Raw genomic sequence first — 14634 nt, 5'->3', positions numbered from 1 at the left:
GGGGGGGGGGGCTGCACCCCAACAGATGACAGAGGGTTTGAGAAAAATGTAATTCTAAGCCTGTTTTTTGTCTCTTTGGCTTAATTGCTGTTTTGGGCCTCTGAGAAGTGGAATACCTGGAATTCTTTGAGACAAGCACCTGGAAGCTTTCATTGTCAGCATTAAGGCAGGCTGACTAACTTGTAAATGATGGATAAAATATAACAAAGCCCTAAGTAGCTGAATTTGCAAGAAAGTAAGAGAAATCTTCCAGAGCCTACCAAGCATGAACTGTAAACAGAGTAGTCTGCTCCTTAACCTGCCCCCAGCTACACTGTGTATTTGCTGGTCCCACTTATGCAGAATTTTGGGCTTTATTAGTACTGTTGTTAGCAAAAAAAGCCACATGGGTTAGAATATAGTTGGGACTGAGATCCCAAGGCAAGCTAGGTCCCTTGAAAATCTATATTCTGTGTAGGGTGTACATCCTCTGATATGGTGGACTAGTGTCAGTCTATTATCTGTTGTTTATAACAGAATACTTGAAAGTGGGTAATTTATAAAGAAAAGGAATTTATTTCTTAGAATTATGGAGGCAGGAAGCCACATCTGCTGCAGGCTTCTTGCTAATGGGGACTCTGTAGTCCTGAGGCACTGCTGGGCAGTACATGATAAGGGGGCTGAGCATGCTAACATGCTAGCTCAGATCTCTCTCCTTTTATAAAGCCTCTAATGCCACTCCCATGATAACCCATTAATTTGTTAACCCATTCGTGAGAGCAGAGCCTCATTGCCAGATCACCTCTTAAATGCCCCATCTCTCAGTACGGTCCCATTGGGGATTATGTTTCAACATAAGTTTTGAAGGGGACAAATACTCAAACCATAGCAACCAAGAAAGAAAAAAAATCTCCCCACTGTCATGGAGAGATGAGATGACAAGGAAGATTTCCTTTTATCCTAGCCTCTTATATAGGAAAAAAGTTTTCCCAGACGATTCTAAACCATTGGCATTCACTCATGACCTGAGTTTATATTCATATTACCTGAGTGGCCCAGAAACTCCAAGCCAAGAAAATAACATTAAAAACTAGCCCAGGCTGGTAATGGCCCTAGATTAGTAGGTTATTATGGCAGATATTTGGCAGAAACAAGTGCAGAACATCTCTGGAGAGATACATACTTGACACTGGCTGCTTAGGGTTCTCAGTCTGGAGAATAGATTTATTAAATGAGAATGTATATTGCTTGCTTTGTGCCACTGAGATCATACGTTACCTTTGAGTACATCTGCACCTCCCCTTTACTCTTTAGAAATGGAATGATAGAACAAAAAATATATATTTTTTCAAGACAAAGTCTTATTTTATCAACCTCGGTAGAGTGCCGTGGCATCATCATAGCTCACGGGAACCTCAAACTCTTAGGTTCAAGTGATCCTCTTTCCTCAGTTTTCCTATTTTTTAGGAAACTCTTGCTCAGACTGGTCTCAAACAACTGAGTTTAAGCAATCCACGCACCTTGGCCTCCCAGAAGGCTAGGATTATAGGCATGAGCCACCACGCCTAGCCAATAGAACCAAATTGATATGCAGGCCAGCATATGGAGATGGACACATATTGAGCTGCCTCATGTCCTTGCAGACGTCATAGAAGAAGTGACATCATGCACCATCAACAGCTGTCTGTTCCAGCAGGAAGATGAGAAAGGGATTACCTACCGTATCCCAGCCCTGCTCTATGTGCCTCCCTTCCACACCTTCCTGGCCTTTGCAGAGAAGCGTTCCACAGTCAGGGATGAAGATGCTCTCTACTTGGTGCTGAGGCGAGGGGTGAGGATCGGGCGCTCTGTACAGGTGACTCTTCATCCCAGATCTGAATCTGGACCTCAGTTTCCCTCCACAGAGCTCAGAGCACTTCAAGGATGGTTCCTTATCCCATCAGCGTGAGGGGAGCTGAGGAGGTGAAAAACAGTAAAAAAACAAATGGCTCTGTCTTAGTGTTTATTGTATGCCTGGAGCACATTAGGTCCTCATAGCCAGTGTGTCATAGGTACTATTGACAGTCACAATTTGCAGATGTTGCCATTTGCTAATGATCATGCAACTGTAATACAGCAGTAGAAGCAGACCTAAACTAAATTTTCTTTTTTTTTTTTTGAGATAGAATTTCACTCTGTTGCCCTAGGCTAGAGTGCCCTGTCTTCAGCCTAGCTCACAACAACCTCAAACTCCTGGGTTCAACAGATCCTCCTGCCTCAGCCTGCAGAGTAGCTGGACTATAGGTGCATGCGGCCACACCCAGCTAAGTTTTTTATTTTTTGTGGAGGCAGGGTCTCACTCTGGCTCAGGTTGGTCTCAAACTCTTTTTTTTTTTTTTTTTGAGACAGAGCCTCAAGCTGTCCCCCTGGGGAGAGTGCCGTGACATTACAGCTCACAGCAACCTCCAACTCCTGGGCTCAAGCGAGTCTCCTGCCTCCGCCTCCCAAGTAGCTGGGACCACAGGCGCCTGCCACAACGCCTGGCCATTTTTGGTTGCAGCCATCATTGTTGTTTGGCGGGCCCGGGCTGGGGATTTGAACCCGCCACCTTAGGTGTATGTGGCTGGCGCCTTAGCCACTTGAGCCACAGGCGCCGAGCCTCAAACTCTTGACCTCAAGTGATCCTCCTTCCTTGGCCCTCCAGAGTGTTAGGATTACAGGTGTGAGCCATGATGCCCAGCCTCATTCAGGTTTTATCATGAGATTTGAGCAATATAGTCATCTTTAGGCTTTACTTCGAATTCTAGTTCTCTTGCTATTTATATCATATCTGCACTGAATTTCTCCACTGAATTCTTGATCCCTTCCAAGTTATCAATGAGGGTGAGAATCCACTTCTTCCAAACTCTTGTTAATGTAGATGTTTTGACCTTTCCCATGAATCATGAATATTCTGAATGGCATCCAGAATAGTGAATCCTCTCCAGAAGGTTTTCAAGATATTTTGCCCAGCTCCATCAGAGAAATCACTATCTATGGCAGCAATAGACTTATAAAATATATCTCTTAAATAATAAGATTTGAAAATTGAAATGACTTCTTCATCCACAGGCTGCAGAATGGGTGTTATATTAGCAGGCATGAAAACATTAGTCTTCTACATCTCCATCAGAGCTTTTAGGTGACCAGGTACATTATCAATGAGTAGTAATATTTTGAAAGGAGCCTTATTTTTCTGAGCAGTAGGTCCCAACAGTATGCTTGTTACATTCATTAAACCATGCTATAAACAGATGTGCTGTCATTAGGCTTCATTGTTCCATTTACAGAGCACAGCCAGGGTAGATTTAGCGAAATTCTTAAGGATCTTACATGAGTTTTTCTGTAAATGAACACTGACTTCAACTTAAAGTCACCAGTTGCATTGGTCCCTAACAAGAGCCAGCTTGTCTTTTGAAGCTTTGAAGGCAGGCGTTAACTTTTCTTTAGCTATTAAAGTCCTAGATGGCATCTTCTTCCCTCAGAAGATGGGAAGAAGTAGCAAAATCATAAGCAAAAGGGACTTCTCATTACAGGAAACTAAGTAATTGGGCCAACTTCCACTTCATATTTCCTATTGAAAATCTGTTGTTTAGTGTAGCTACCTCCATGAATGATCATTAACTAGATAACCAGCTGCCCTTCTGGATCAGTACATATTGCTTCACCCTGTACTTTTATGTTCTGGAGATAGCCTGTTTCCTTAAGCCTCATGAGCCAACCTCTGGTAGCTTCCAGATTTTATTCGGCAGCTTTCCCACCTTTTTCAGCCTTCATAGAATTGAAGAGAGGGCCTTGCTCTGGATTAGGTTTTGGTTTAAGGGGATTTTGTGGCTGGTGTGATCTATCCAGGCCACTAACACTTTCTCATTTTCATCAAGAAAGCTGTTCTGCTTTCCTATCATTCATGTGTTCACTGGAGGAGCAATTTTAATTTCTTTTAAGAACTTTTCCTTTGCATTCACAATGTGGCTAATGGTTTGGCACAAGAGGCTTTGCTTTTGGCCTCTCTTGGCTTTCGATGTGCCTTCCTCACTAAGCTTAATCATTCCTGGCTTTTGATTTATGTGAGAGATGCTAGACAGTTCCTTTTACTTAAACAGTTATGACAAAGCTATACTTGTGGACTCATTATTCATAAAAATCACCACCAGTATTCCAAGAAATAGAATAATACTAGTACCCAAGAAGCTTCTCTTATGGCCCCTCTCCTTTCCAAAAGTAATTACTATGCTGATTTATAGCTCTAGCGTTTAGTTTTGCTTATTTTTAGTCTATGTATTCTTTATGTATGGCTTTTTTTGTTCAATACCGTATTATGTTCTTGAGATTTATCTAAATTGTGTACAACTATAATTTGCTTGTTTCCATGGTTACGTAGTATTCCATTGTATGTCTACACCACAAATTGTATGTCTACACCACAACTAAGTGTTCCATTCTACTGCTGTTGGGTATTTGGGTAGGCTATTATGAGTATAGATCAGTGGTTCTCAACCTTCCTAATGCCACCGCCCTTTAATACAGTTCCTGTGAGTCGCAACCCACACATTGAGAACTGCTGATATAGATAATGCTGTTATGAATGTGACAGCTGTTATGATATGCATAATGCTGTTATGCTGTTACGGCATGCATTCTGGGTATTGGGATTAGTGGGTCATATGGTATGTGTATGTTTCACTTCAGTAGGTAATGCTAGCCACTTTTCCGGAGTGGTAGTTGGAAGGGCTGGTCTGCCTTAGTTCCCCTCCTATTCCTAGGTTTTAGCCCTTTAATATTCTGTCTCAAATTATATGAGATTTACCAGAGGCTCCAAGTTTTGCTCCCTAGTCCCAAAAGGCTGTCCAATGTATTATTCAGCTTCTCAGTTACCTCTTTGACAAATACCTCTTTGTAAATTCATACGGATACCTTGAAGAGAAAAACAACTTGAAATATTCAGCCAACCTCTGAATGAACTCTGAGTTCCTGGCCTGTAATTAATTCATCATTGCCTTGTTTGCTCTCTGATGCTTTCAAACAGTTTTTTATTTTAGTATTTTAACTATCTTTTCTAGTTCTCAGTGGAAGTTGGCCCAATTACTTAGTTTCCTGTAATGAGAAGTCCCTTTTGCTTATGATTTTGCTACTTCGTAAAATGCTATGTCAGTTTAGTTCTGATTTGCTTTTCTTTTTTAAGTGTGAGATTGAACATATTTTCATTTTTTTTCTTTCTCTGGGAGTTGTTTAATCTTGTCCTTTACCCATTTTACCAATGTCTAGTATCATTTATGGTTTTAAAATTATATTAGGGAGATTAGAGCTTTCTTTGTAATATGTCTGATTAGGCATTATCTCATTACATCCTTGTAACAACTCCTCTGTGAGGACCTTATTAAATTCTCCATTTAACTGAAGCAGAAATTCAGATAAAATAAGACTAAGTATTAATAATTCACCAAGATCACAAAATAAGTGATAAACGGCTTGGCGCCTGTGGCTTAAGCGGCTAAGGTGCCAGCCACATACACCTGAGCTGGTGGGTTCGAATCCAACCCAGTCCTGCCAAACAACAATGATGGCTGCAACCAAAAAACAGGCTGCAACCAAAAAATAGCTGGGCGTTGTGGTTGGCGCCTGTAGTCCCAGCTACTTGGGAGGCTGAGGCAGGAGACTCGCTTGAGCCCAGGAGTTGGAGGTTGCTGTGAGCTTTGATGCCATGGCACTCTACCCAGGGGGACAGCTTGAGGCTCTGTCTCAAAAAAAAAAAAAAAAAGTGATAAAAAGCAGCATTTGAACTAGGTGCCTCTGACTCCAAGCTTGAACTTTTAACAACACTGTTATGAATTGCTTTCCCAATGTAGTACAGGAAGGAAAAAAAATCATTGTCTTAAATTTTCCTTTATTTTCTTAGAACTTCCCTATTTGTTTGCCTTGATTTCCTTCCTTTTCTCCTCTCTCCCTCCCCACCTTCCTCTCTCCCTTCTTTCCTTCCTTTTCTTTTCTTCTTTACTCTTTTCTCCCTCTTCTCTGTAAAAACATTTATTTAGTTCCTAATGTTCCTATTTAGTTCCTATAAATAGTATCCTATCTATTTAGTTCCTACTTTTATTTAGTTCCAATTATGACGTAAAAAATTAGTGTAATTTGGTTTCTATCCTCAAAAGGCTGGTAATCTAGGAAGGGAGAGAGTTACAAAAAGATTACAGTGTTACACAATACATGCTCTAAGTTATTAGGGAATTAAGGGAAAGCTTCATAAAGGCGGTGACTTTTGAGCTGGCTATTGAAGGATGATTTGAAAGTCTAGATAGGCTCAGCGCCTGTAGCTCAGTGGCTAGGGCACCAGCCATGGGCACTGGGGCTGGCAGGTTCGAACCTGGCCTGGGTCTGCAAAACAGTAACGGCAACTACAGCAAAAAAAAAGCTGGATGTTGTTGTAGGTACTTGTAATCCCAGCTACTTGGGAGGCTGAGGCAAGAGAATCGCTTAAGCCCAAGAGTTTGAGGTTGCTGTGAGCCATGATGCCATGGTACTCTACTGAGGGCAACATAGGGAGACTCTGTCTCGAAAAAAAACAACCTGAAAGTCTAGATAAAGTGAGAAAGATCATCCTAGACAGAGGGGACAACATGTAAAATATTTAAGCATTGTTTTTTTCCAGCTTTATGAATCATCCTGTAATATTTGAGTACTTAGTGACACTTGGGCCTTCATGATTTTGTAGATTTCAATATCATTCATTTTTTTGTTTATGAAAAGTACTAATGCTTTTAATAATCCTTATATTTTCCTATTAGTATCTCACTCCTCCTTTCTCTCTCTCATGTCCCCTTGTCTAGTGGGAACCCCTGAAGCTGCTGATGGAAGCCACACTGCCTGGTCACCGCACCATGAACCCCTGTCCTGTGTGGGAGAAGAATAGTGGTTATGTGTTCCTGTTCTTCATCTGTGTGCGGGGCCATGTCACGGAGTATGAACAGATTGTGTCAGGCAGGAATGCGGCCCGCCTCTGCTTTATCTGCAGTCAGGATGCTGGGCGTTCATGGAGTGAGGTCAGGGACTTGACTGAGGAGGTCATTGGCCCAGAGGTGAAGCACTGGGCCACATTTGCTGTGGGTCCAGGTCATGGCATTCAGATGCAGTCGGGTAGGCTGGTCATCCCTGCATACACCTACTACATCCCTTACTGGTTCTCTTGCTTGAGGATACCATGTCGAGTCAGGCCTCACTCACTGATGATCTTCAGTGATGACCTAGGAGCCACCTGGCACCATGGCAGCCTCATTAGGCCGTTGGTGACAGTGGAGTGTGAAGTGGCAGAGGTGACTGGGAGGACTGGTCACTCCGTGCTATATTGCAGTGCCCGGACACCCAACAGATGCCGGGCAGAGGCTCTTAGCATTGACAGTGGTGAATGTTTTCAGAGAGCAGCTCTTAGCCAACAGCTCCGTGAGCCCCCACATGGCTGCCAAGGCAGTGTTGTAAGTTTCCTGCCCCTGCAGATCCTACACAGGTGCCAGAACCCTAGTGGCCAAGATGCTCCCACCATTCAGCAGACTCTGCCAGACAGTTCACTGAGACTGGAGGAGGAAGCTGGAATACCCTCACAATCATGGCTCTTGTACTCACACCCAGTCAATAGCAAACGGAGGGTTGACCTAGGTATCTACCTCAACCAGGCCCCTTTGGAAGTTGCCTGCTGGTCTCACCCATGGATTTTGCACCATGGGCCCTGTGGCTACTCTGATCTGGCTGCTGTGGAGGAGGACGGCTTGTTTGCGTGTTTGTTTGAATGTGGGACCAAGCAGGGGTGTGAGCAGATTGCCTTCCGTCTGTTTACAAACCGAGAGGTCCTGACCCACATTCAGGGGGACTGAATGCACCAGCCCTGGTAGGAATTTAAGTCAATTCAAGTCTAACTAATTGGCTTGTGACTCAACTTTCTTTCCAAGGAAATGGCAGCCACAGCCAGAATAATAGAGGTTACTAGAATCTTCAGAGAATCCCCAAACACAGTATTTTGTTCCCTCCCTTTTTTCACTTCTCCCACTCCAAAGAACAACGTGAAAATTTTGCCATATCTACTGCAGAGGAAAGAGCACTGAACTAGGAGTTGGAAGACCATGATATGGTCCTGGCTCTGCCGCTGGCTCCCTTTAGGATCTTGGACATGTCACCTGAACTCTGGGCCTCAGGTCTCGATCTGTAAAATGAAAAGACTGGTTCTGTGATTTCTCGTCTTCCCATTTCTAGAAGAGGCAGAGTACCAGATGCCCCATGATCAGTTAGTTGTCACTACTTAAAACACTTCTGATCTCAGAGGACTTATATCATCAAATGACTTGCCTGCCCCTCATCCAAATATGAGGTTGCAAGCCAGTGTCAGGGCAGAAAAGAAGACTAGTATTGTTTGCTCCAATTTAATAACAAAAATACCCTCATCTTTCTCATCATGTTCAGAGTTCTATAGGTTCTCTATTCTAGAAGAATTGGACAAAATAGTAGAACCATGAAATCTTCTTACCTTCTTTAACTTATAGCTCTGTTTGACCTTCCTGTCCTCATCCAGAAAGCATCATTTTCTTGGGAGAAAAGTAAGAAGCTCAGCGCCAGTAGTCCTTGATAATCTGCTTACTGCATCTGATGGCATTACCCTAGTAAAAGATAAGCCTGAAGTTCATTTGTTAGGATGTTTCCTGATATGAAAAAGACATGGGTTAGGACTTTAAAACTCTGGACAAAGCTTCTTACTATCTCTGCCTTCAAGGAACTCACAGATTATGGGGATAGAAGAGGGAAAAAATTCAAGAAAACAAATGCAACTGAGGGGGATAGTTTGTAGATACTGGGCTACAAGTTGGGGTGATGACAGCTCCTGATCTCATTGTCTTAGTTGCATCTTCAGTGTGTCTAGAATCATCTGTCCAAGGGCTTGTCCAGGCTGCTGGGTTTCCTTCAAGTTTGCTGTTTTCAGAATGTCTTGGCTCAGCTACTCCTTTACCTGTGGAGAAGGTCTTCACTATTGGATCTGGACTTCCAAATCTCTGAATCAGGCCTGTTTGGAACTCCTGGAATCACTACTCATGAAGTAGGGATGCCTTTTTGTCTAATAGCTTAGGTGCTGAATTTGGCCAATGCTGTGTATCTCAGATGAGACCAGTTTGGTTGTTCCTGTCCTTGATTATTTCTACCATTGTCTGTTATTGTGACAGAGATTCTATCACAAGAGATTTATTTTTTGTTCTTCTTTCAGGAGAATAATGCCTTAAACTGGTATCAACTAAATATATTTGGTGCTGGGTAGTGACCATGGTAAGCAAGTCTTAGTCATGGATATAGCCTAGGAGGCTATGGGTTGCAATTGTACCAGTCAAGTGGAAGACAGTCCTAACAAGTTGAAAGTAGAGATTAACTTTGCTGACTTCAGCATATTGCTTGAGCTCATGGCCTAAAGTATCTTTTTTTGTGCAACAGTCACTGAAAGAGAATGCCTTTAATTATTCCCTTTGCCTCTCATACATTTGCCAAAGTAATTTTCCTAATACACAGATATGATCATTCATTCATGCATGTATACTTTTTTTTTTTTTTTTTTGAGGCAGAGTCTCATTTTGTTGCCCTGGTAGAGTGCTGTGGTATCATATCTCACAGCAACCTCAGTCTCTGGGGCTCAAACAATTCTCTTGCCTCAGCCTCCCAAGTACTGTGGCATTATAGGCATCTGCCACAACAGCTGACTATTTTTAGAGACAGGGTCTCGCTGTAGCTCAGGCTGGTCTCAAACTTGGGAGCTCAGGTGATCCGCCCACCTCAGCCTCCCAGAGTACTGGGATTACAGGTGTGAGCCACTGTACCTGGCCTGTATACATTTTTCCTAAGTGCATCATGCAAGGCAATGTCTATTGCTATTTCTTGGTTCAGAATCACTGTGGCCTACTAAACAATGTTTACATTTAGCCTGACATGCAGGACCTTCGGTTGTTGGAGGAAGTAATGCTTCCTCCTTATGAAGCCCAGTGTCAGGGACGAGCTGTCAGACTGGCAAGTGGAGGGTGGTGGGCATGTAGGGGTAGGCAGGATTGGTGGTGCAGGGAGGAATTGGGGAAGGGGAGAGGATTAAAAAGGCAGCTCCCTCCTGAGTGGGAGAAACTCTGTATTCAGCACAGCTTCACTGAGTACTGTACTGTCAGTGGATAGGAATAAACAACATTATAGGCTAAGCCCTATAATTAGGGCTAATGGTTAAGAGAATGAGCATATCAAGATTTCTTTAGGACTATCCAAGAAGGAAGTCAAGCTAGTTCCAAGCTGTTGTGGACCAGAGATATCTCCTATCTATAGTTACAACAGGTCCATTTCTAAATTGGCCTCCACTTACTCCTTCCCCTTTCTTCATATTTCTTTCTTTATAATGACTAGCATGAAAACTCTTGATTGGGAAAGACCCTATATCCTTATTTCAGGTATAGTAAGAAAATAGGGTTGGGGACAGAGGAAATCTAGAATAAGGACTCAGGCGAGAAACAGAGTGGGTCATGGCTGCTGTGAAGAAAAAGAACAGATCAGAGTCTTGGCACCTTAGGAAGAAGGAGAAAGTGGCACAGACATTGATGCCTAGGCTAGAAAGGTGGTTGTAGGTGGTAGCTGCTATGAAGAAGAAATGATGACTGGCTGAACTATTCCCTGAAGCCTGTGGGAAGGGAGAGATTCGCACAGGCCAGCAGCTTAGCCAATCTTGTACCTTTAAGCTGGTTTAACTTGCCCATGTTCCAGGTAACCTGTAAAGGTGGCTATAGGTACTCCAACTCTGTTCATGCCAGTTACTCCAGGCCTCCACCATGATATTGGTAGCCTAGCTGAGCCCACTTCAGCTGCTGTCAGACTGGTAGAGTGGAAAAGACAGGGCAGGCAGTGGCAGCTGTTAAGAAAAGAGGAAAGCAGGCAGGAGGCCTATAAAGTGTAGATGCCAAGGGAGGACTATGTAGTAGGCTATGGGCCTTTGCCCTTGGCAGCCACCACCCTGTCTGTGGGTGGACCCTTCAAGTGGATGCATCCAGCACCACATGGCTCACCCTGGAAGTGCAGGAAGAGTGGGTGGGGCCTCCTGCTGCTCATATGCACTCAGACTGGTCTGCCCAGGCAGCCTGCTGGTCCTGCTCCAGCTTCTGATAGTCACCTCAGGCCCTTCTTGCTTGGACATTTCATTTGGACCTATTCCTCCCGGTCCCCAGTCTCCCCCCAGATATCCAGAGGATGCCATGCAGCTACAGGTAAGAGCCTTTGCATGCTGTCTGTTGGGTAACCCAAAGGACCCACAGAGGTCTGCCTGAGGCTGCACTGCCTCCTCTGTGGGGTAGCAGGAATTGCTATCTCTACTTTGGTTAGATTAGGCCGCTCACTCATAGGCTATAAGTTTTCTCTGCTGCCTTGTCATCCTTCTCTGGAGTGCCAGAGTCCACAGTAGGAGCCTCCCTGTGGTCCTTACCACAGGCTACCTGCCATGTATTATTATTGTCTGTGTTGTGCCCTCTCAGCCTCTGCTAGGCTATAAATTCCTTGAAGGCCAGATGTGTCTGATACCACTTTGTATCCTTTTTACTTTGAATCATAATGACTTAAGTATAAATATATTTTTAAAATCATATTCTGAATTCCTTGAAGGCAAGGAGTATGTCTGATTCCTCTCTTTGTTCTCTGCACAGAGAAGACAGTAGTAAAGATATGCTAAATGAATCAATGGGTCAAAGAGGTAAGGGTGGGGGGGCGAGCTCCACCGCAGGGAGGAGGATGTTGCATCACTGAAGGATTACACATTTGACACCTGCTGAACACTCACCCTAAGTGAGTGTTCTTTGTGCTAACTTGCCTCCAGGTCTCTTATACTACTGTTGGGAATGTGCTTTTCTTTGGCTAGACCTTAATCCTGTCTGGCTATCTGAAGGATCGTAGCCCAAGCCCAAAGCCAACTCTTGATTTGGAGTTTTTATTTCACTAACATTTCCCCTCTGTAAATTCTGCTTGGATTTTCTACAACTGCCACTTCTTTAGGACCCCAGGGGAGATGCTGAGGCTCAGTGTGTTCTGGGAATGTCTTGGCTCTGTGATGCCAAGTACCTGAAATGTTCTCTGTACCCTAAAAACTTCCATTACCCTTTGAAATAAGAAAGATGTATAAAGAGCTTAATTCTGGTGACTACTGTTTTTTTTTTCTTAAGGAAATTATGAGATTATTATCCTAATATCTAGTTTATTGCCAACTTCTTTCAAGAAATGAATTTGGGGCAATTTCTTGCTTTTCATAAGAACTTTTATCTTCAGAAAAGTTTGTTAATAATGATCCTTTGCATTTGTATACATTATCATTTCAACATAGTTACCTATTAAGGGAAGCAGGACAGGGATTACCAAGGAGCAGATTATATGCTAGCTTTTACCCAGAGGAGCCAGAGATGCAGAATCACCCTGGACAGCAGCTCCAGTGTTTGTCACTGCACATCTTAGTCTCTTTACAAAGCACCTTAGGTTATCCTCAAATTATAGCTCTGAAGAGGCCGCAAATATTTACCTAAATGAAATGAGGTGATAGCTTTTTTTTTTCTTTTTTTGAGACAGAGTCTCACTATGTCATTCTTGGTAGAGTGCCTTGGCATCACAGCTCATAGCAACTTCAAACTCTTGGGCTTAAGCCATTCTTTTGCCTCAGCCTCCCAAGTAGCTGGGACTACAGGTGTCCACCACAACGCCCAGCTTTTTATTGTTGTAGTTGTCGTTGTTTAGCAGGCCTAAGCCAAATTCAAACCCATCAGCCCTATGTATGTGGCCGGTGCCCTAACTATTGAGATATGGGCGCCGAGCCAAGATGATAGCTTTTTAATTGACTTTGTTCTACTGGGATGCTTAGGGCACTACTGAATTTGGCCAAATGTCTGAGCATAACTCCTTAAGTTCTGGCCAGGTGTGCTAGCTCATGCCTATAATCCTAGCATTCCAGGAGGCCAAAGGGAGTGGATAGCTTAAGCTCATGAGTTCAAGACTAGCCTGAACAAAAGCAAGACCCTGTCTCTACTAGAAGAGAAAAACTGAGGCAAGAGGATCACTTGGACCTAAGAGTTGGAGGTTGCTGTGAGCTATGATACCCTGACACTCTACCCAGGGCAACAGCTTGAGACTCAAAAAAAACCAACTTGAGTTCTGTCAGTAAGTCAGCCTACGTTCTTTTTTTTTTTTTTTTTTGAGACAAAGCCTCAAGCTGTCCCCCTGGGTAGAGGGCCGTGGCATTACAGCTCACAGCAACCTCCAACTCCTGGGCTCAAGCCAGTCTCCTGCCTCTGCCTCCCAAGTAGCTGGGACCACAGGCGCCCGCCACAACACCCGGCTATTTTTTTGGTTGCAGCCATCATTGTTGTTTGGCGGGTCCGGACTGGGGATTCGAACCCGCCACCTTAGGTGTATGTGGCTGGCGCCTTAGCCGGTTGAGCTATAGGCGCCGAGCCGTCAGCCTACTTTCTTAAAACAAATTCACTGTTGAAAAAGTTTCAAGTGGGCATATCTTTTGTTGTAACACTGAGTCATATAATAATGAATGAATCAGTGAAGTTCAGAGAACCTCTAATTTATCTCTTAAAGTAGTTTAATAATAATTATTTACATAATCACTAAAAAAGATTGCGTCTTTGAGTTCCTCAACAGGCAGCATATTTTTGTGTTTTATTATTAGATTGCTCAGTGTCTGAGGGGTTTGGGGCTTGAGAGGAAGATGCACTGCTGCATCAGCTTTAGTGCTCAGTTTGTTAAATCAGATCCTATGAAACATTGAAAACCTTGTGAATATTTAAACAATTACAAACTTAAACTGCCTTAAACATAAATACTAATTAGAAATTCAGTAGAGCTGATGATTTTGAACATTTTAAACCATAAACAATAGATAAAACCTAAATAAATCTGATATTATAAAACATCCTTATACCAAAATGGAGTACAAAAGAGCTGATGACGTGGATTTAACTTCATTACTTATCCTTTTGGGGACTTCTAACTTTAAAACCTTTCTGGGCTCTCAGTAACTTTACCAGACTTTTTTCCCTCCTACTTTGTTAGGGATTTAGCAATAGCAGATCCAATAGAAAAAGAGTACTACTTCTGACAAGGTCTCTTGCACTGAACTGGGAGTTTGCAGGCCTAGAACCACAGAACCACAGAAAAGTCCTTGGCTTGTGAATCATGTCTGTGTGCAGTAGACATGTGAAAGAATGGAGCCAGGCAGAAGCAGATACAGAAGATTACTCCTTAGTAATCCTTAGTAAGGATTACTCCTTAGTAAGGAGTAAGAAGTGTACTCCTTAGTCTGGGTAGAGCATCCAAAAGGTTTCAGGCTGCTTTGTTCATGACCTTGCTGGGACTCAGAGAGTTTGTACCTGGAGATAGGAGTCTAATATCTGAGCTCACCTGAGCCTGAAAAATGGGGGTTCCCTTTCCAACCTTGAGTGAGAAAATCCTATATCAATGTTATATCTCATAAAATGTCTCTCATTTGTAAAATATAATAATTTAGTTTTTTTTTTTATTGAATGGTAACTGTGTACATTAATGCACTTCTGGGGTACAGTGTGGGGTTTTCACATGCAATCTGAAATACTTCCATCAAACTGG

General features: G+C 43.0%; 1 protein-coding gene across 1 annotated transcript in view; it reads left to right on the top strand.

Moving 5' to 3' along the window:
• Window positions 1–9570, top strand: part of NEU3 (neuraminidase 3) — a 13376-nt gene extending 3806 nt beyond the window's left edge. Inside the window, exons 2-3 of the mRNA XM_012801907.2 lie at window positions 1623–1834; window positions 6822–9570. Coding sequence (XP_012657361.1) covers window positions 1623–1834; window positions 6822–7859 — 1250 coding nt within the window. The 3' untranslated portion in view covers window positions 7860–9570. The remainder of the gene's footprint in view (window positions 1–1622; window positions 1835–6821) is intronic.
• Window positions 9571–14634: the final 5064 nt, after the last annotated feature.

This window comes from Otolemur garnettii, unplaced genomic scaffold (genome assembly GCF_000181295.1).
Source record: "Otolemur garnettii isolate 467f Iridium unplaced genomic scaffold, OtoGar3 scaffold00001, whole genome shotgun sequence".
In the NCBI taxonomy this organism is placed as follows: Eukaryota; Metazoa; Chordata; class Mammalia; order Primates; family Galagidae; genus Otolemur; species Otolemur garnettii.
Note: the sequence above shows the minus strand (reverse complement) of the source record. Positions and strands in the feature narration are given on the sequence as shown.